This window comes from Protopterus annectens, chromosome 1.part1, assembly GCF_019279795.1.
Source record: "Protopterus annectens isolate FY-2018-M chromosome 1.part1, PAN1.0, whole genome shotgun sequence".
Classification (NCBI taxonomy): Eukaryota; Metazoa; Chordata; order Ceratodontiformes; family Protopteridae; genus Protopterus; species Protopterus annectens.
The window spans coordinates 518,171,650-518,192,694 of record NC_056726.1 but is presented as its reverse complement, the minus strand read 5'-3'; the positions used below and the strand labels follow the sequence as shown (position 1 = coordinate 518,192,694).

At 41.6% G+C, this 21,045-nt stretch overlaps 1 protein-coding gene across 1 annotated transcript in view; it reads left to right on the top strand.

Moving 5' to 3' along the window:
• The window catches only part of MAP7 (microtubule associated protein 7), a 1,390,439-nt gene that overhangs the window by 1,312,591 nt on the left and 56,803 nt on the right, over positions 1 to 21,045 (top strand). The window contains exon 22 of the mRNA XM_044076419.1: positions 11,815 to 12,044. Within this exon, the coding sequence (XP_043932354.1) occupies positions 11,815 to 12,044 (230 nt within the window). The remainder of the gene's footprint in view (positions 1 to 11,814; positions 12,045 to 21,045) is intronic.

The window sequence follows — 21,045 nt, the reverse complement described above, 5'->3', positions numbered from 1 at the left end:
TATGTTAACGCAGATACAAAGGCATCATTTATTTAAGTTATTCAAATAATGATGTAATATTAACTGATGCTTATACTATAACATGCAAGTATAATAAATATTATTCTGCTGTAAGTCGGGATATTGGTTCTTCTGGTCCTATTACAGATCAGATAACTGTCTGCTTGTCCATGTCCTCATTTATTCAGATTTTTTCAGATTCTATTAGTAGGATTGCCTTCCCCCATATTTAAGAAAATTTCATTATGGGTCCAGTTAAAATATGTCTTTGCTAGAGGTGAAAAAGGTTCTTATACCTATTTTTACAATTTATCTTGTATTACCCCTGTACATATAAAGGAAAGGAAAAATATGACTAGTACTTATAGGTCCATAAGTTTGACATCTCTGGTGGGTAGGTGTGTAACTCAGGCTTCAGATTAACAACTAAGGATATTAAACAACACAGTTTCATAAAGTAAATATCTACTCTGAGTAACTTATTATGCTTTTCCAATCAAATAACAATGGCATTGTATATGGGTTTGTCTCCAGTTGTGATCTTTTTGGACCTAGTCAAATTGGTATATTGTTAGATGGATCATGACCTGGTTAATTAACAGACAACATTGTGTGAAAATATGTAAAGTTCATTCAGATTTTCTGCCTGTAATATCTGGCATTCCCAAGGATCAGTTTTGGGCCCATTGCTGTTTCATCCTGTTTTTTTTCCAGTAATCCAAGAGACACCAACTTTTGGGTCTAAAAATATGCTGACACTTGTTTTTGTAATACTAAATTATTCTATTGCCAGTGATTTTAATCCATATTTGTGTCTGATTTGTAACTGCAAAATTAAGTTTTTCTCAAATAAAATTAAAAAATGTCCCATGTATTTGACAGACTTATTATTCAAAGAGGCCAAAGAATATTAAGATATTGGCATTAGTACTCCATCTGATTTATATTTTAACCATCATGTCAGGGCTATTAACACTAAAGCAATTAATCCCATGTATTTGACAGACTTATTACTTGAAGAGGCCAAAGAACGTGAAGATGTTGGCATTAGTACTCCATCTGATTTATCTTTCAACCATCATGTCAGGGCTATTAATACTAAAGCAATTAAATATGTGGGTTATTTATTTAGAACATTTTCAGCTAGAGATGAGAAATGTTTGGTTATAGTGTATATAACTTGCATTGGACGTGTTATTGAGTATAATAGCATATTTTGCACAGTTTACTATCATAATTTCAAACGTGTTTGTTAAGAGTACTTACTCGAAAAACATTGTCAAAACTTATGATAGCGACCATGAAAAAAAAATGTTAACAATTCAAAATCGAATTGTCTACATTTTCCGAACATACCACCACATCCAGTATCATAAAACACACATTTTGTATACAAACTGTGAGATCGCACTACAGTGAGGGAAAGGGTACATTTCCTGATCCCCACTATAGTGCCGATATCCACTCAAAGTGAACGCACAGGACTATTCGCTGTTGTGCATTCGGCATGTTTTTTTCGCACATACAAACCTTTGCAAACCTACTTTGGGATATCCGTTGTCACACACTTCAGCCACAACAATTTGATGGTATACCATTTTTTTTATTATAGAATTATAGATTAGTACTAGGCTAGTTGCCCTTGCAAGCCATTTTAAGCCCAGCCAATTATCCCTTGTGAGACTCAAACCCTGCACCTTGTGTTTGTAAGGCAAACACCTTAACCATTAGGCCACCCTCCCATTTTGCACCTACACTAAGACTCAATTAAAAATTTTACAAGGTGTCCTGAAGCAAATATAATAAGAAAATCCCATTATTTATCACTTAGATTACGGGGTTAAATGTAATAGATTTAAGTACCTGTTTTCTTTCTGCTGCAGTCACATTTGGGGCAAATTCATACTAGCATATAACATGTTTAATAACCCTGGTTAACAGCAAATGTACAACACAGAAGTCTTTAACTGTCCAAAGACTTTTAGACACTATAAAATTAAATTTGTATCAAAACTAGGAAGATCTAGCACTACAAATTCATATGGTACAGTCAAAGTCAACAAACTGTGGAATAAAGTCCCAGTCTGGAAGGATGTCCAAAAATCTGGAAACTTTTAAATCAGACTTAGACATTTTGGCCAATGACAAAGCCTTTGAATAATTTCTTGTGGAATCAGTGCTCCTTGATGGCTGTGAAGCCTGAAAACTGTGGTCAAATGTATGAACTTAAAAAACACATTTCATTTTAGTTTGTCCCATCATCAGTATGACTTATTCCATTTTATATGTGTGATTATTGTTATTATGGCAACAAAGTGTGTCAGTAATTAAAATCTTTGCTTTATGGCACGTGTGTGTGCGTGTGTGTGTGTGTGTGTGTGTATATATATATATATATATATATATATATATATATATATATATATATATATACATATATATATATATATATATCTGTATACATTTTTTTTTGTCTTTTCTTTGGATATGCAGGTTTCCTTCCATGTTACAAAAATCACCACATTGTTTGAATGATTACTCTCTCTCTCTCTCTCTATATACATATATATATATATATATATATATATATATATATATATATATATGTATATATATGGGTGTGTGTGTGTGATTGTATGCGCCCATGCCCACATGCCTAATATATAATTTACTTTTGTTCTTCTGTGCCAGATTGTGGCTGAAGAGAGTCTGTGAAAGGCCAGTTCAGTTACTACTTAACAAATACACAAATTCAAACTTTCAGTTACTTCAGGGAGTGTAGTATTTGGACTAGAGAATGTTGGTCTATCATATGATGACTAAAAATGTTGTTGTGTCTTTCGGCTTTTCCTGATTAGGGGTCACCACAGCAGAATTCTGGTCCGCTAATGATTGGCAGTAGATTATTTACGTGCCAAGTTGCCAGCCCTGACGCACAACCTTCGACGAAGGTACGCCCATTCACGCATGTCTCCATGCAGAAGATGCTCTAGCTGAGAATCGAACCGGCCAGTGTCTTACTGTGAGGCGACAACGCTACCGCAGCACCAAGATGACTAAAAACATAAAACATATAAATTCAGAGAAGCTGAATGAACAGGGAAACCAGAAGCATGAGAGTGATAAGACAGTATGACTCATAATTTAGGATCCCCCCACACTCACAGAATGCATGCAGCAGAAGGGCATGCATGAAAGGGCACTTAGATTTTCCACTTCTGTCTGTGTAAATCTCTGCTGCACACAGTTTAGATTTGTCCATTGAAGACTAAGCAGGTTTAACTGTTCCATGACACCAGAGATTGTTTGGAGTATGTGGTACAAGTTGCATTAAAAAGAGACAGTCTGCATTAGGTATAGTAGACTACTTGTATGTTCCAATATTTTCTTTGACATAGCTAGGGATGCAGCTGGGCTGATCTAGAAAGTCATGCTTCATGTTTTCAAAGTTTGTGAACAGAAGAAGTAAAGAAATTAAAGAAGTTTATTGTAATGTATTAATAATATATAGCAGTAAAAGACAAGGGTGTTTTCCCAAGAGAAGCTTCGTTCTTATTAGCAACCCTCCCTCAAAAAAAAAAAAAAAAAATATATATATATATATATATATATATGTATATATCTTATTCATCTGCTCTTACTGTAACTGTCTTAGTTGCTCTTCTGCATGCTGTTATCTGTTCAGTCGCTCTTATTCTGCACTTATTACTGCTTGTTAGTTGCCTTCTAATTTACTGCCTTCTGCACTTGTCTTTTAGTCATTTGTTAATTTAATTGCATTTATTTGAACTGTATTTGCCGTAGTGTTGCTACACACTCTGATGTGTTGGCCTGCACTACAATTTGAATTATATTTACTGCTGTTTTAGCTGCTTTTCTGTAACAAAAAAAAAAAGAAAAAAATTCTAAGCTTGTTTCCTGCCTTTCCTGTAAATAGTCAAGTCCAGATACAAACTTGCTGTATCCAGGACTGTTGGTAAGCTTCTGTGCCCCCGAAGCCTTTCTCTGTTGGAGGGAAGCCTTCTAGCTTATCAGTGGGAGTGATAAGCACTAGGTAGCCTATCTACCACAGGAAGAGTGAGTTTTGGCCCTGAAATTGTAGTTCATTGGCCGTTTGGGCAATTTTTCCATCTCTTTCTACTTTCTGGTTAAAAGCCCATTTTGCGTTTGGTCCCTGCCTTTCCTATAACTAGTGTAGTCCAGGTACAGATTTGCTGTATCCAGGACTGTTGGTAAGCTTCTGAGCCCCCCTAAGCCCTTCTGTGTTGGAGAGAAGCCTTCTAGCTTATCAGTGGGAGTGGTAAGCACTAGGTAACCTATCTACCACAGGAGAAGTGGTTTCTGGCCCAGAAATTATAGTTTATTGGCTGTTTAGGAAGCTTTTCCATCTCTTTCAACCTTCTGATTTAAAAGTCTGTGTTTGCGCTTGTTTCCTGTCTTTCCTGTTACTAGTCTAGTCCAGGTACAGATTTGCTGTATCCAGGACTCTTTGTAAGCTTTTGACCGCCCCAAGCCTTTCTGTGTTGGAGGGAAGCCTTCTAGCTTATCTACCACAAGAGGAGTGGTCCCTGGCCCAGAAATTGTAGCTATTGGCTGTTTGAGCAGTTTTTTTCCATCTCTTTCAACTTTCTGGTTTGAAAGCTGCACTTGTGCCTGTTTCCCGCCTTTCCTTTAACTAGCCTAGGTTACAGAGTTGCTGTATCCAGGATTGTTAGTAAGCTTCTGAGCCCCCCCAAGCCTTTCTGTGTTGGAGGGAGGCCTTCTAGCTTATCAGTGGGAGTGGTAAGCACTAGATAGCCTATCCTCCATGGGAAGAGTGAGTTTTGGCCCAGAAATTGTAGTTTATTTGGCCGTTTGGGCAGTTTTCTATCTCTTTCAACTTGCTGGCTTAAAAGCCTACGTTTGTACTTGTTCCCCACCTTTTCTGTAACTAGTCTAGTCCAAGTACAGATTTGCTGTATCCAGGACTCTTTGTAAGCTTCTGAGCCCCCCAAGCCTTTCTGTGTTGGAGGGAAGCCTTCTAGCTCATCAGTGGGAGTGGTAAGCATTAGGTAGCCTATCTACCACAGGAGGAGTGGTTCCTGGCCCAGAAATTGTAGCTATTGGCCATTTGGGCAGTTTTTTTCCATCTCTTTCAACGTTCTGGTTTAAAAGCTGCACTTGCGCTTGTTTCCCACCTTTCCTGTAACTAGCCTAGTCCAGATACAGAGTTGATGTATCCAGGACTGTTGGTAAGCTTCTGAGCCCCGCAAGCCTTTCTGTGTTGGAAGAAAGCCTTCTAGGTTATCAGTGGGAGTGGTAAGCACTAGGTAGCCTGTCTACCATGAGAGGAGAGGTTCTTGGCCCAGAAATTGTAGTTTATTGACCATTTGGACAGTTTGTCCGTCTCTTTCAACCTTCTGGTTTAAAAGACCACATCTGCACTTGTTTCCCATCTTTCCTGTAACTAACCTACTGGGTAGCACTAGAAAGCCTTAAACTGATACAAGCCTTCTAGCTTAGAAGAGAGACTTTGGAGGGGGTTGGGAGGGTGGCCAAATGGTTAAGGTGTTTGCCTTACAAACACAAGGTGCAGGGTTCGAGTCTCACAAGGGATAATTGGCTAGGCTTACAATGGCTCGCAAGGGCAGTTAGCCTAGTACTAACCTATGAACCTATGAGCCTATGATTAAGTATCAGTTTTCTGTACTTTTTTGCTGTACTTAACTGTTTTCTGCCTAAACACAGATTTTCCAGCATTTATTGTGATTTAAAAGCTTGTTTTTTTCACATATTGTACTTATTTGACTGCCTGCACTTTTAAAAAGTTGTTTTTTGTTTAAATACATTGTTTAACTTTTGTAGGCTGCGCACTAAAGTGTGATAGCCTTTTCTGATCGTTTGTAGTCATTTAAAGCTGTTTTAAGTGTATTTTTTTACTGTTTTTGCCTTATCTTTTCAAAAAACAAAAACAAAAAAATTCCTTGTTTCCCACCTTTCTAAGCTAGTATAGTCCAGTTTTCAGGCTAGTACTGAATTTAGGGCTGTGATACTAGTTTCGGAGTTGCCCATACCTTACTTGGATAGAAGGAAGTTTCTCTGTTCACCTGTGAGAGAGGGTAGCTTTGAGCAACCTATCTGTCCCTGGAGGAGTGGTTCTAGCCCAGAAGTTCGTACTTTATTGGCCATTTTGGGCTAATTTCTATCTCTTTCATTTCCCTACTATAAAAACTGCGTTTGCACAGTTTTGCACACCGGGCAGTTCCGGTTAGCTACGGTTAAATTATTCCCGGCTCCACTAAGTCTCCTCTTCAGTTTTTCCCTTGAAACTAGTCTAACTCTCAACCTAAGCACTCAAAAAGCATCTTACAGCCCAGCACTTGCTCAGACCCAATAGCAAGCACTAATATACCCTGACACTGATTGCCCAACAGGGCAAGGCTTTTTATTCACCCCTCACCAACCAAGCGACTAAGCAGCTCACCCTACTATTCAGGCATGACCAAAGGGCAACTTCAGGTGCACTCTCCAGTCCAGCTGGTGAATCTGGGTATCCTGAGGCAATGTTACAACTGCCTCATGTACACAGACAACCCTCTCCTCCTACCACAAAACACTAACATATGTGAGAGTTGCAGTTATACAGCCAAACTGAAAGCTAAGCTGTCTCCACCCAAGACTGGAACAGACAGTCAAGAGGAGAAGGTTAACACTTGCACCACACCTCCAGCCGCACACAGACCTACTAAAACAACACTGGCAAAAAATACACATAAATACACAAGATCATACTCGGAGGCTGTAAATAAAAACCTGCAAAAGCATCAGAGACCTCCAAAGCAGACACCCAAACAACCTGCACTTCCCTTCACAAGCCATACAACACATAAAACACAAAATCAGTGTGCCGCGCAATCAAAGGCTTAAGGCGAAATAACATACCTAACACACTAGTAATAGGTGACTCTATAATCAGGCACACTGGTGTCCCACTCACTAGGCTGGACAAGCAGAAGGTTACTGTTAGCTGCCTTTCGGGAGCCAGAATCCGCCACATAACACAAGCACTCAGGTCACTCCAGACCAAGTACAAATATTATTCTGTTATTGTTCATGTTGGTGTGAATGACCTGAGACGTACCTCCCTGGACTACATGAAGAGAGACATGGAAGAGCTCTCTGATCATGCAGCCCAGGCTGGTATGACCCTGACCCTGAGTAGCATCCTGCCCTTCACCAAGAATGATACCTCAGTATAAAGAAAAAATGATCAATTTAAACAATTAGCTAAGCTTCTGGTATCATTCAAAAGGGATCCAGTGTCTGTCAGCCTGGGACACCATGCTTGGCAAGCTGCATTGCTTCGCAAGAGATGGCTTGCACCTGTCACCCCTAGGCTTTCGAATACTGGCCAAGGTTCTTGCTGCCCCCATAGTGCCCTTTTTTAGGCAAGGTTCAAAAGTCAAACCCACCTCCGTAAACAGCACAGTTAACAAAAAACTGAGGGTTATGCTACTCAATGCCAGGAGATTAAATCTCAAAATGCACACACTCAAAGCACTCCTCAGTATGGAGAACATCGACATCTGTGCAGTAACTGAAACCTGGTTCAAGGCTCCAGAGAGCACCCCAGCACTACCGGGCTACAACTCATACCACACGTTTCGGCCACAGAACATGGACCGAAACACAAAAGGAGGGGGGGGTGTATCCAAATTCATCAAGGATACCTACACCTCCAGGTTAGTGGCGCAGCATGATACCTCTGAGATCATCTTTGTGCAACTAACATCGGGCAAATCTGCAGTGTAAATTGTGGCCTACTACAGATCACCCTCCATGACCCAGGACCACCACTCCACCTTTCTGAAGACACTGGAAAACATGAAGGTCCTACCGAACACCCTGATATTGGGCGATTTCAATTACCCTACCATTCACTGGGAGAACTACTTGAGTACAAATTCCCAGGCCCAGTGCTTCCTGGAATTCATCAACTCAAATGCCCTGGATCAGCTGGTAAACTCCCCTACCAGAGGTGAAAACATATTGGACCTGGTCATCATCAACATGGGCGACAGGTGTTCCACACCGGAGGTCAACCCATCACTGGTTAGATCAGACCATAAACTAATCACTCTGGATGTCCACACCCCACCACCATCCCCAACTATGGAAAACACAGTAAACAAACTTTTCTAAATCAAACTTTACCTTACTTAAGACAGAGGTGGTAAGTTTCACAGCCCCCATGCTAAAGGATAATGCTGCCCAAGATGCAGAAACCTTTACAAATGCACTCTATGAGCACCTACAATGATGCATGGATCATGCCATCCCTAGCAAAACCAAGACTCACTCCTCTAAGAGAAGGACACCAGTTTGGTGGACCCCTGCAGTAAACAGGCTATACAATAGGAGGAGGAAACTAGTTCAGAAAAAAAGCAAATCCCAAGAAGGAAAGACATCCCTGATCAGTATCAGTAAGAAACTAAGGTCCCTCATGAAATCATCCAAGGCTAACTTCAAAAGAAAAATAGCCAAGGATTCAAAAGATAACCACAAAGCCTTCTTTAGCTATGTTAAGAATCTAAGTGGCAACTCGCAGATATGCACTGAACTTGTGCAAAATAGCACAAAATATACTGAACCTACTGATATTGCCAACATCCTGGTAAATAGATTCAGTGCAAACTTCACCCCCCTCTCACCTCCAAAAGGGCCTGCAACAAGACTGGAAAAGTGTAGTGTCCCAAAAATCACAGACGTACAGGTGAAAACAGCCCTTTTAGATTCAGTGCAAACTTCACCCCCCTCTCACCTCCAAAAGGGCCTGCAACAAGACTGGAAAAGTGTAGTGTCCCAAAAATCACAGAAGTACAGGTGAAAACAGCCCTTTCGAAAGCCAAAATCACAGCGTCATTGGGACCAGATGGTGTCCCAGGCTGCATCTTGCACAAACTACAGAATGAACTGACCTCCCCACCTAAACACGCTGTTCAACCTCAGCCTCTCCACAGGCTACGTGCCCATAGAATGGCACACAGCAATGGTTATTCCTGTCCACAAAGGAGGGGCCACAACTGACCCTGGTAACTATCACCCCATAAGCCTGACTAGCCTGGTCTACAAGGCTATGGAGTGCATCATCATGGAACTCATTAAGAAAGACATTGGGAACCTCCAAACACTTGACCCAACCCAGTTCGGCTTTGTTAAGGGCAGATCGTGCCTACTAAACCTGGTTGACTTCTTTGAGACAGTCACCAAGGCCATAGACGAGGGAAAGGTGGTTCACACAGCCTACCTTGACCTCGCCAAGGCTTTCAACACCATTCCCCACTCGGGTATTACAGAAAAACTCACCAGCCTGAACATAAACCCCTACGTCACGTGATGGGTTGCCAACTGGCTTACAGACAGAACTCACACGGTAAGAATAGCAGGCTCCAGGTCCGACTTGGTGTCCCGCAAGGCTTGGTCCTGGGACCCCTACTGTTCGGCATATACTTCTCAGAAGTACAGGCAAACACAAGAGTACTATGGCTAACCAAGTTCGCCGATTACTGCAAACTGGGAGCCATAATTGACTCTCCAGCTGACACGGACATCCTCCAAAAGGGCCTTACTGAGATGGACACCTGGTGTCAAAGTCATGGCCTCAAGCTAAATGCCAAAAAATGCATAGTCATTCCATTCGGGAAAAACAAAACACCCATGAATTACCACATAGGTGGCAGCCCCCTTAATACAGAAGAGGTAATAAGAGATCTGGGGACCCAGGTAGATAGTAATCTCTCCTTTGACAATTATATTGCCAATGTAGTTAGGAAATCCTTCTATGTGCCCCATCAAATTACTAAAGGGTTTGCATCTAGAAATAAAGAGGTTATAGTTCCCCTCTACTCGTCACTCATTAGACCCATCATAGAGTACAATGCCCCATTTGGGATGTACCTCACAAGACACTTCCAACAGCTGGAAAGACCACAAAAGTACCTCACCAAGAGGATTACTGGCCTCAAACATATGTCCTATGCAGCCCGACTGAAAAATCTCCGGCTGTACTCAGTGGCATATCGCTTACTCAGAGGTGATCTCTGCCTGACTTACAAAGCCATGTCCAACTCAGAAGTGATGGACATGTTCCACCTAAAGAAATCCAAGTCACTGCGAGCCACACAGTAAATAGAACATGCTGGAGGGATAGATTCCTGTCACAGAGACTCCCCATGCTTTGGAACAAAATTCCAAATTACATCAGGCAGAGCCCCTCACTAACACGCTTCAAGAGAAACCTTGATGAGTGGATGGGTAACAGAAAATACACTCCTGGGATCACTTCATTGGCTCTGCTTGACAGAGGATCAGTTAATTAATCAATGGGGCGGCGAAAGCCGACACACTCTGGGTAGCCTTATAAATGCCCTCGGGCAGATAGCCTAGTACCTACCTATGAACCTAAATATAGGTTCTTAGGTGGTTACTGGCCTATTGACCCAAAGGTCTTTATAAGCCTAGCTGTGTGTACCCAATGTAATACTTGAGAAACCCAATATAAAGGATCTTGCCTAAACTCAAGATCTTCGTTAGCAATGACTGCCCGTACCTAGGAGGGTCATAGGTGAAATCCCCGGTAGGAATTTATGGTTTCCCATCCAGTCATTCAGGCTACACTTAAACAGGGCCATACAGGGGCTTGCTTTGATATGAATTGGTAGCCCATTCCAGAGTAGTGGCAACCTCTGAGAGATGTATATCTCTCCAGCATATCCTATTTATGTCAAAGGCCAAGTTAAGGTCCCTGGAGCAGGTGACCCTTGTCCCATATGACTTCCAGATGTACAGTATTTCAGTTAGGTTTGGATCTGAGATTACTCGGATATGGTGAGTAAACAAAGAATATTTTAACTATTTACAAATGGATGCTTTATAAAGTACAATGAGCACTTACAGACAGTAGTTAACTTTGTAAGACATTGCATGCAATACAACTGCATGTATCAAAATAATTTATAAATGAAAGAACTTGTGAAGCAAATGAAAAAAACAGACCAAGAAATGCGACAAGGATATAAATGGTTTAAATTACTGCTGTATATCTGTTTAAAAAAATTGGTATAAACAAACATAATATTTCTTCAAGAAGTGGTGAAAGATCATTGATATCCATTCAAACTGCCACGAAAAATAAGAGTTAGGACCATAGCCTAAATAAACCTTCAGAAGGCAGCATCACAGGTGTACATTATTGTCCACTAATGATGCTGTAGTGTCAGTATTGAAATGTAACTATCTACAGTGCAAAAGGACCAACCAACAGCTTTCTCTGTTTTGCACTCAGATGTGAGAGTATAACAAACTAAAACCCAAACACGTTTGCTTTCAAAGAGTGACTTTATAGTTCATACCTGTAGCAGAAGTATGTACGTATTTATGATTACATACTAGAATAGTGAAATAAAATATGAGATAGTATAAAACTCCTAATTGAAAAATTGTCAAAATCAACATTTTTTCCACAGGCAAAGGCGCACACACACACACACACACACACACTTCTTAATTGTAAAAAGTCTGAGGTTGTACAGTTATGAAAACAAGCAGGGAAGCCTTGTTTTCATCATTTTATGTTTGACAGTTTGAGTTTTTGATTCCTTCTGTTTTGCCATCCTCAGGTGCTCCTGTATTTGAACGCTTGTCAGCCTTTTCTGTTGGAATTTGTCTCATTTCTTGCAGAGTAAGCCCAGCAGATTCAACATTTTAGGCACAGAGAATCTAATCTTAGGTTGTCTGTATTTCACTGTCTACAGTATGTGTGTTATGTTGTTTCAGTACTGCCAACACAGAACAACCAAAAGAGAATGGAGTTTCTATGCAGATGGACAGTTTTGAAGAAATTATCACTCTGCCTGTTGAAACCAAAGCATCCAAACTGGATGTTGTTCATATGGATGAAAATAGTAGTAATGAGATTCCGGTAAATCCTGTTATCGCTTTTGAAGACCATAGTTCGTTGGGGTCAGTATCTCAAGTTGATATTGTACAGCCACAACAGACAACAGGTAAATGGTCTCACAATTGCATATTTGGTGTTGTATCATTGTATAAACATTCAGACACACACAGATATATATTTACTCATGAAATATTGTCATTTTGAAAATACAGCCCTGAAATGCTTATTTCTGAAATCATTGTTTTCTTATTTTATGTCTGTCCCCACATTGTCTGCCTGTGTCACCCTTATTTTGTACTGCACATTTGGGTGACTTGGGTCTGCACAAGCATAACATTTTAATTAATGATAAAACAATATTTGATTGGGCTTTTGATAATCTCAGCAATATATACGTGGTAGTAGTGCCTTTTTAAATATGTCTCATGGGATGTACAGCTCTGGAAATTTGCATCACTGAGTGAACTTTGGGAAATGTAGTGGTAGCAAAGGTGTGATATCGGTGTACATTCATTCCAGCTGATGAGTAACTGTCTTCCTGTTTATTATCTGTAATATTACTGGAGGTAAATTGACTTGGAATTTTTATATGATTCCATAGCAGAAAACAGTTTGTTAAAGGGGAAAAGCAAGAAATACTGCCACATTAAGAAGCTGTATCTGTGTACCTTTGCAGTTTGTAGAATAAAGCTACAGAATTGGCAAGTTTTTTTGTGTCAGATGCTGACACATACATTAATTTGAAGAAGCCCTGGTATTCCAGGGACTTTGGCTAGCATACGGAGCCAAGCCAGAGGACCTCATGCGTCTAAAGTAAGGGGGGAAACCGGTGTGTAATACAAGCAAACCCGAAACATGCAGTTGTGAATAAAACGTTTAGTTCTTTGTTCACTATATACTGTGTAGCACACCCACAGATGTAGCTGAAGAGATATGGGTTCCTTCCTACCTGACTCTGGTAATACCCCTATTAAGCCCAACACACCAAGGTGGCAAGAGGGACAGATTTTATTCTAGGTGACACATCTAGTTTAAAAGGCAATAGCACAACCGTAAACAAATGATTTCAACAGTACACCAGTTAGCAATAAGGCAAGGTGAGAATATGCATGCAGTGAAAACATACATTCACCCTCTTCCCCAGAACTCAATAGAAGAAGGTCTTGACATTCAAACATGCACAAAGAAGGCAATATCAATGAGCAGTAAAGCTTTATAATGCAGCAATACGAACACGGGAAAACTGCAATGTCATTAAGCAATAAAAGAGTCCTAATACAACAATACAGATATGAGAAAATGCAATGTCATTGAGCAGCAAATTTCTTGAAGGCAGCAGTACTAACACAAGCAAAATGCAATGTCATTGAACAATGAGGATTTATAATACAACAATACAAATATGAGAAAATGCAATGTCAATGAGCAGTAAAGATTCATTAGGGCAGCAGTACTAACATGGCAAAATGCATTATCATTGAACAATAAAGATTTATAATGCCACAATACAAATATGAGAGAATGCAATGTCCTTCAGCAGTACTAATACCCTCTACCCCCTTGATCACTTCTAAACAGACCAACTATGAAACACTCTATTATATGTTGTTCACTGGCCAGTGACTACTCACAGTCTTGCTGCCGGCATGATGGGGCCCAAGTTGGAGCTCATCTGGATCCCAGTTATTTGTAATCCACAAAGCATTAAAGGGACGGGGACCACAATCTTAAAAAAATTAAAATGATGGACAGAGTCTTACTACTCCATTGAGAATATCCTAGTGACTAGGTGCCATGGTTCCTCTGATGAGAAAAGTAGAAAATCACCTACCAGAACTCTGGTAATCATCTATGGCTTCTCGGTACTAGGCCCAATATAACTCCTTTTCTTGCTGAATCATAGCAGGCGTGGAACTACTGGTTTCAGACTTCTCTCCTGATTCCACAAAATACCATATCCAGGATTTCAGCAAGAGACAGACACAATCTGCTACTTCACTTCCCTGTCCAAAAACGCTAGAAAAGAAAATCCAGTCACACTGCAAGGCCCTTTTTTCCCTTCAGCTAAGTGTTTCAAGTCTTCCCTCCTTCAGCTAGTCTTCCAGAATCCTCTTTCACATTCGAAATTGTCTTTTATATTCCTGAAAAGGAGCTCCACCTTGTGGTGTAATCAAAAACTACAGTCTATTACTTCTGCATGAAATTCAGTGGGAGCTACACCCCCCCCCCCACTTGAAAATCTTGGGTCCCCAAGTCAAAGGTAGATTAGCAGAAAATATTTACAAACACTAATGCACCATCAGCTGAACAATATTTTTGCATTCAAAAGGTACATTCCATTATGCTTAAGTTGGGATGGAGTGTCACCACTGGAGTAGGAGGCATAGGGATTATAAGCGCAGACCCTCCGATGAGCTGTGGTCACAGGTTCCTGTGTACTATGTCCCAAACTGTTATAGGTAAGTCTCTGTGGGGGCCGAATCAGTCTCTGCAGTTTTGGTTTGGAAGAGACAGCTAAGGAATTGTGTCACTCACATCACATTCAATGTCTAGTTCTTCAGTAGGCATATTGTCTACTTCTAAAATCTCCGCTTGTATAACTTCACTTTTGTTTTCCATAACGGTATGACAATCCTCAGCACTATTTTCTGAATTTGCATAGCAGGGCCTCCATCAGTATCAGGTTCTGCAAGAGGCACAAAAGCATTACTTTGTCTATTGTTAGGTCTGGGCTGCTCAAAATGTCAAGGAATTCCGGTGCATTTACATTGAGATTACAGCCCACGGGGTCTTGAACATCCTCATAAAAAAGCCCACTGAAACCCCAGTCATCATCACTGCCCTCCCCTTCAGCAGGAGGAAACATAGGCTCTTGAATATTGGAGAGGATAGTTCCTCTCCGCCTTAGCCTTCTGGATCACCTTGAGTTAGGCTTCCACTGAGCCATTCTAGGTTCCAGATTCATGAGTCTCACTGATTTTGCCAAAGGCATTAAATTGCTTCAGTGCCAGGATTTTATGGGTCCTTCTTTCCCCTCAGGGCAAACTTGGTAGACAGGGATATTAGGTAGCTGAGAACAAATTATATAAATCTTGGATCCCCAGCAGTCAGCTAGTTTATGTTTTCCTTGTAGTCCGAAATTTCTCAAAAGAGCTCTGTCCCCTGACTGCAAGTCATACATCTTTACTTTTTTGTCATAGTGAGCCTTGTTTTGCAGATGTCTTTGTCCTGTTGATTTTTCAGCAAGCTCATAAACCTGCCTGAGATTCTTCTTGAGTCTTTCCACATAACTGCTGTGAGATCGCACTGGTGTGTCATCAGCTGTAACTCCAAAGGTGACGACAACAGGAAGACGAGCTTCTTTTCCAAACATTAGGAAGTAAGGAGAGAATCCTGTAGCATCATTTTTAGTACTGTTGTAGGCATGCACCACTGTGGCTACATGTCTACTCCATTGACTCTTCTTCTCAGCAGATAGTGTCCCCAACATCTAGTAAAGTTTTGTTGAAACTCTCAGGCTGAGGATCCCCTTGAGGATGATAAGGAGTGGTGCGGCTTTTTTGGACTCTCAACAGAGTGAGTAGTTCATGGACAAGCTTGCTCTCAAAATCATGTCCTTGATCAGAGTGTATCCTTTTTGACAGGCCAAAGTGTACAAAGAACTTCTCAACTACTAGTTTTGCCATTGTAATAGCTTTCTGATCACGAGTGGGAAATGCTTTAGCGTACCTGGTATAGTTGTCTGTCACCACCAGCACATTACTGATCCCGCCTTCATCCGGTTCTGTGCACAGAAAATCTGTACAGACCAGTTCCATGGGTCCACTACTTTCCATTTGACACAATACGACAGCTCTGGTCAGCAGAGTTTTTCTCTGAATGCAACGAAGACATGTACAACAATAATCCTCAACATCTTGCTTCATGCATGGCCAGTAGAACCTGTCTCGTACCAGACCCATAGTTCTGTCATAACCAAGATGACCATGTACATCATGCAATGACCGGAGTACTACTTCTCTACACAATTGCCATTTTTCACTGCTGAGTGCACTAAGAGATCTCCTATACACTGGTCCATTCTATATCTGGAGTCTGTCCCATTCTTTGGCCAAAAGTCTTGCCAGAGGAAAAATATCCGTGTGAAGCATATTAACTTGTTTCTTCTCTAAAGCAGCTATCACCAGCTGACCTAAGGGGTCTTCTCTTTGATCTCTCCTGAGGTCACTCTTACTCAAAGCTGGTAGCGATGAAGCCTGCAAAGTGACCAGATTATAGTAAGCTTGGGGTATGCTTGCTGCAGACAGACCCAACTTCTGGGCCCAACATTCAGTGTGTTGATAGGTTGCAATCAGACACATAACTCTCACCCCTGGCACTGGAATTTTCACCCATTCATCGGGGTGTAAATCTCCCTGAGGTCTTCTGGACAGACCATCAACTCCGTTTTCATGTACTGGGCAGTATTTCAAACTGAAATTATAGTTGCATAGAGCTACCATCCATCTGTGGCCAGTAGCATCTAGCTTTGCAGTGGTCTGGATGTATGTCAGAGGATTGCTGTCAGTCTGCACTTCAAACTCAGCTCCACAGAGATAGTCATGCAGCTTGTCCACTGCCGCCCACTTTAAGGTAAGGAATTCCAACTTGTGTGCAGGGTAGTTTCTTTCTGTGGGGGATAAACTCCAACTGATAAAAGCCATGGGTCTCAGCTTTTTATCATACTCCTGGTAAAGGACTCCTCCTAAGCCATCCCTGCTAGCATCCACATGTAAAGTGTGTGGCTCTGTAGAGTCAGCATATGCCGGCACAGGGGCATGTGTGAGGCAATACTTAAGCTGTTCAAATGACTCTTCGCACTCAGGAGCCCAACGACTTTCGATGAGTTCTTTAGAACCTCTCGGTCCCTTAGGCTTTTTCACGAGGATATCTTCATCTGTTACATCTGCTTTCTCATCATTTCAGAGCAGATGGTTGAGGGGTCTTGTTATCTTTGAAAATCCTTCCACAAACCTTCTATAGTAACTGCAGAACCCCAGGAAAGATCACAGCTCTGTGACAGTTTTGGATCTGGGCCAAGATGTCACTGCTTCAACTTTGCTGTGATCTGCGGATATTCCATTTGCAGACACTACATGTCCCACATAGGTCACTGAAGGTTGAAAGAACTTGCATTTATCCAATAACAGTGTCAGGCCTTCCTTCTTGATCCTGTCCAGTACCCTCATCAGTCCTTCTCCCTGCTGCTCTAGGGTCCTCCCAGAGACAATTATGTTGTCCGGGTAGACTAAGACTTCCAGGAGATGCATGTCTCCAACTGTTCTTTCCATGTTTCTGTGGAAAGTTGCTGGTGCATTTGATAAACCTTGAGGTAAGCGATCAAATTCAAAAAATCCCAAAGGGGTGATGAAAGCAGTCTTCTCTTTATCTTCTGGGTGCATAGGGATTTGATATCATCCACTCCTTAAGTCTAGCACACTGAACCACTTACTGCCCACCAGGCAATTTAGAGCGTCTTCAATCAGGGGAGTTGTGTACTGGTCTGGAATGGTTCGCTGATTCAGAATATGGTAGTCAACACACGTGAATTGACCCATTCTTTTTCCTGACAATGACAATGGGAGAGGCATATGGACGTCTTGACTCTTGAATTATGTTTGCGGCTTTTAGCTCTTCCAAATGTTTTCTTAAGTGCTCCAGGTCTCCTGGGGCTACTCTTCTGGAATGTTCCCTAAAGGGCCGGTCCTCTTTTACTCTTATTCAGTGTTCTGCACTTTTTGCACAGCCCACATCTAGTTCACTAGTAGAAAAACTATTTTTCTTTTTCATTAGTAGCTCTTTAACTCTAGTTAGCCACTCAGGGGGCAAGAGACCACCTCATATGTCAATACCTTCCAGCTTCAACTCGTTGGCTGTGCTCTCATTCCTTGTCAGCACAGAAGCAGGTAAGGGAGTGGCAGCATAAACATTTCCCAAACACACTTGTGAATGCAGGACAATGGGAGTACTTCCTTTATTTTTCAACCCCACAGGCAAAGTGTCATAAGGATGCTTTAACTTGTCTGCAGGCCAAACTTCTGGGACCAGTTCCAGCCCCGGTGGCAAGTCATTTTCTGGATCCATTTCCATCATGAGATGAGAAGAAACTGTTTGTCCACACATCCTCACTTTGGCTCTCAAGCAGGTGACTTGACCATGATGAATTATATGCTCTTTCCCAGACAGGGTCCACACATGACCAATTATATCTTTCTTACTATCCTTCTCCCTTTGAAGGGCACAGAAAACTGGTCTTAGGAGAGGATGTAGTGTTGGGTGTTCCTGGGTCAACTGAGGCATTAGCATTCTTCTGATGAGGTCAGTATTTGTCCCCACTAAAATAGATGCTGAATCCTTTCCTTTTGGCCTGGGGCACACAACAGCAAGTGTTTCAAAAACTTATGTTGACCCAACAACTGACATGGAAAATTCTAACTTGAGTGAGACATAACCATAATAAGAGAACTTTGTGTGCCTTAGCCCCCAAATCACCAAATCTTCTAACTTTTCAAGCGGCAAATGCTTTAAGTAGTTTTGGTAGAAGTCGCTGTACAGAATGGTTATTTGTGCACCAGTATCCAACAGTGCTTTACTTACACACTCCTTCTATTTTTACTGACATGACAGGGGATGGTCCCAGTAGGCTATCGGGTAGTTTCTGTTTCTGGTGTTGTTCAGCTGTACGGCAGTCAGCATGTGGTTGAGGTACCGCCGGTTGTCCTCGCCATTTTAATGGATAAGACACTTGCTTAGTAATTCTTTGCTGTCTGAGATGCTGAGATTTTGGCTGAGATGGCTTTCCAATTCAGTTGTTCACCTTAGATGAGCTAGAAGTGTGCTTAGTAGGTAGTCTCTCTCCCCTATTACAGGGGTTAGTGTGGAAAGGAGATCCAGGATGTTGTCTCTTGATGTTAGAGGTTATGGAGCTCTTTGTAACTGGGCACTCAGCTGCCTCCTTCACTGAGGCCCTTTGAAGTTTCCCTGTATTGCACTAGTCAATAATAGTTCATTCACTCGTTTCAAGTTCTCTGCATTAGGACACTGTCGCTTTGTATGTCCTGCATCTCCACAGCGAAAACAAAATCCGGTAGGAATTCTGAGCACTGGCTGATTCGGTTCTTCCCTGAGTCCTTTCTTGGAGGTTCTAGCTGATGTATTCCTCCCTTCAGCTAAAGTTACCATGGCTTTCTGCAGTTGTCTTGGTGACTTGAGCTATGGCGTCGGTCAGGGAAGACACCTGCATCTGCAAATGTGACACCTCTACATTGCAGAGACTCTGGGTGATAACTCCTGTTTGAATAGCGAGCACTGTTATAGGCTCCTGCTGGTGTTCACTCACTGTTTTAGTTGAGGTTGAACACTGAGATTTGGCTTCCAACAGGGCTTCCTCTTCCCTCACCTCTTTAACCAACTGAGAATAAGTTAGAGTCTCTTCCCTATTTCTCATCCTCATTTTCCACACAATGGAGTCCATAGCTTGAGCTCCCTGTAAAGTTTGTCCAATCTGTACTTGGTCAGCTACTTTCTGATCCACCCCCCCCCCTTCTTTAGAATGATCTGGTGGAGCATTTTATCTAATCACTTAATGTAATCAGGTAGTTTCTCACCAACTTCTTGGTATGTATGTTCAAACTGATAGTAGGTCAGCAGCCCTCTCTGTCCTTCCAAACACATCCTGCAGTACTCCTTAATAGTCCTTGGCCGTGCAATCTTGCTTACTCATCCTTAGGTTGTGTATGGTATCCGCAGCTAATCCCTTTAGACCTTCAGCTATCCACTGCTTCTTTTGAGATTCTGGGATATCCCACTCCTCTAGGGCTTGTGAAGCCTGATCCATCCAGGATTCAAAATAGTCCTCTCCCTGAGGTGGGAGTTGTTTGCCAGAAAAGAAATGCAATTTGTGGTAGCCAGACCCAGTGGATGGCTGTGTAGGCTTTAAGCATTTTTCTACAATACTTCCCAAAGCATTCAAAACTTCAGGCCCTGTAGTATTTGTGGGCAGTGAAGCTGCAGCTTTTGGTGTAAGGTTCTGACCTACTTGGATAGCTTCCACAGGTATTTTCTCTGCTGCTGAGGTAGTGTACTCCTCAGGGGTTACCACACGGACTGCACTCTCACCTGAAATTTGTACACCCGAAGGTATGTGCTCATACACTAATGGACTTTTCCATTCTAATAAGGCCAATGTGCTGTGCTCGGTAAGGTCCACAGTGCTGTCCAACAAAAATCCATGCCCCACAACTGGCAAGGATCCTGTGAATTGATGTATTTGCATATTAGTCCATGTGACCCCTGGCAACACCATAACTAAGCAATGCTCTGACTGAGCATTGTTCAGTTTGCACCACTTAGCGGCTTCTTCTGGGTTCATGTTTCTGCTGGATTTGCTTTCTACACATACAGGGGAATAGGATGGAGTCCAAGGCAGTACAGGAAATCCCGGACGAGTCCCCAAATGTAGCGCACCCGCAGGTGTAGCTGAAGAGATATGGGATCCTTCCTACCTGACTCTGGTGACACCCCTATTAGGCCCAACACACCAAGGTGGCAAGAGGGACAGATTTTATTCTAGGTGACACATTTAATTTAAAAGGCAATAGCACAACCATAAGCAAATTATTTCAACAGTGCACCAATTAGCAATAAGGCAAGGTGAAAATATGCATGTAGTGAAAACATACATTCACCCTCTCCCCCAGAACTCAACAGAAGAAGGTCTTGACATTCAAACATGCACAAAGAAGGCAATATCGATGAGCAGTAAAGCTTTATAATGCAGCAATACAAAAACAGGGAAAAAATGCAATGTCATTAAGCAATAAAAGAGTCATAATACAACAATACAGATATGAGAAAATGCAATGTCATTAAGCAGCAAAATTCTTGAAGGCAGTAGTACTAACACGAGCAAAATGCAATGTCATTGACCAATGAGAATTTATAATGCAACAATACAAATATGAGAAACTGCAATGTCATTGAGCAGTAAAGATTATTTAAGGCAGCAGTACTAACATGGCAAAATGCATTATCATTGAACAATAAAGATTTATAGTGCCACAATAGAA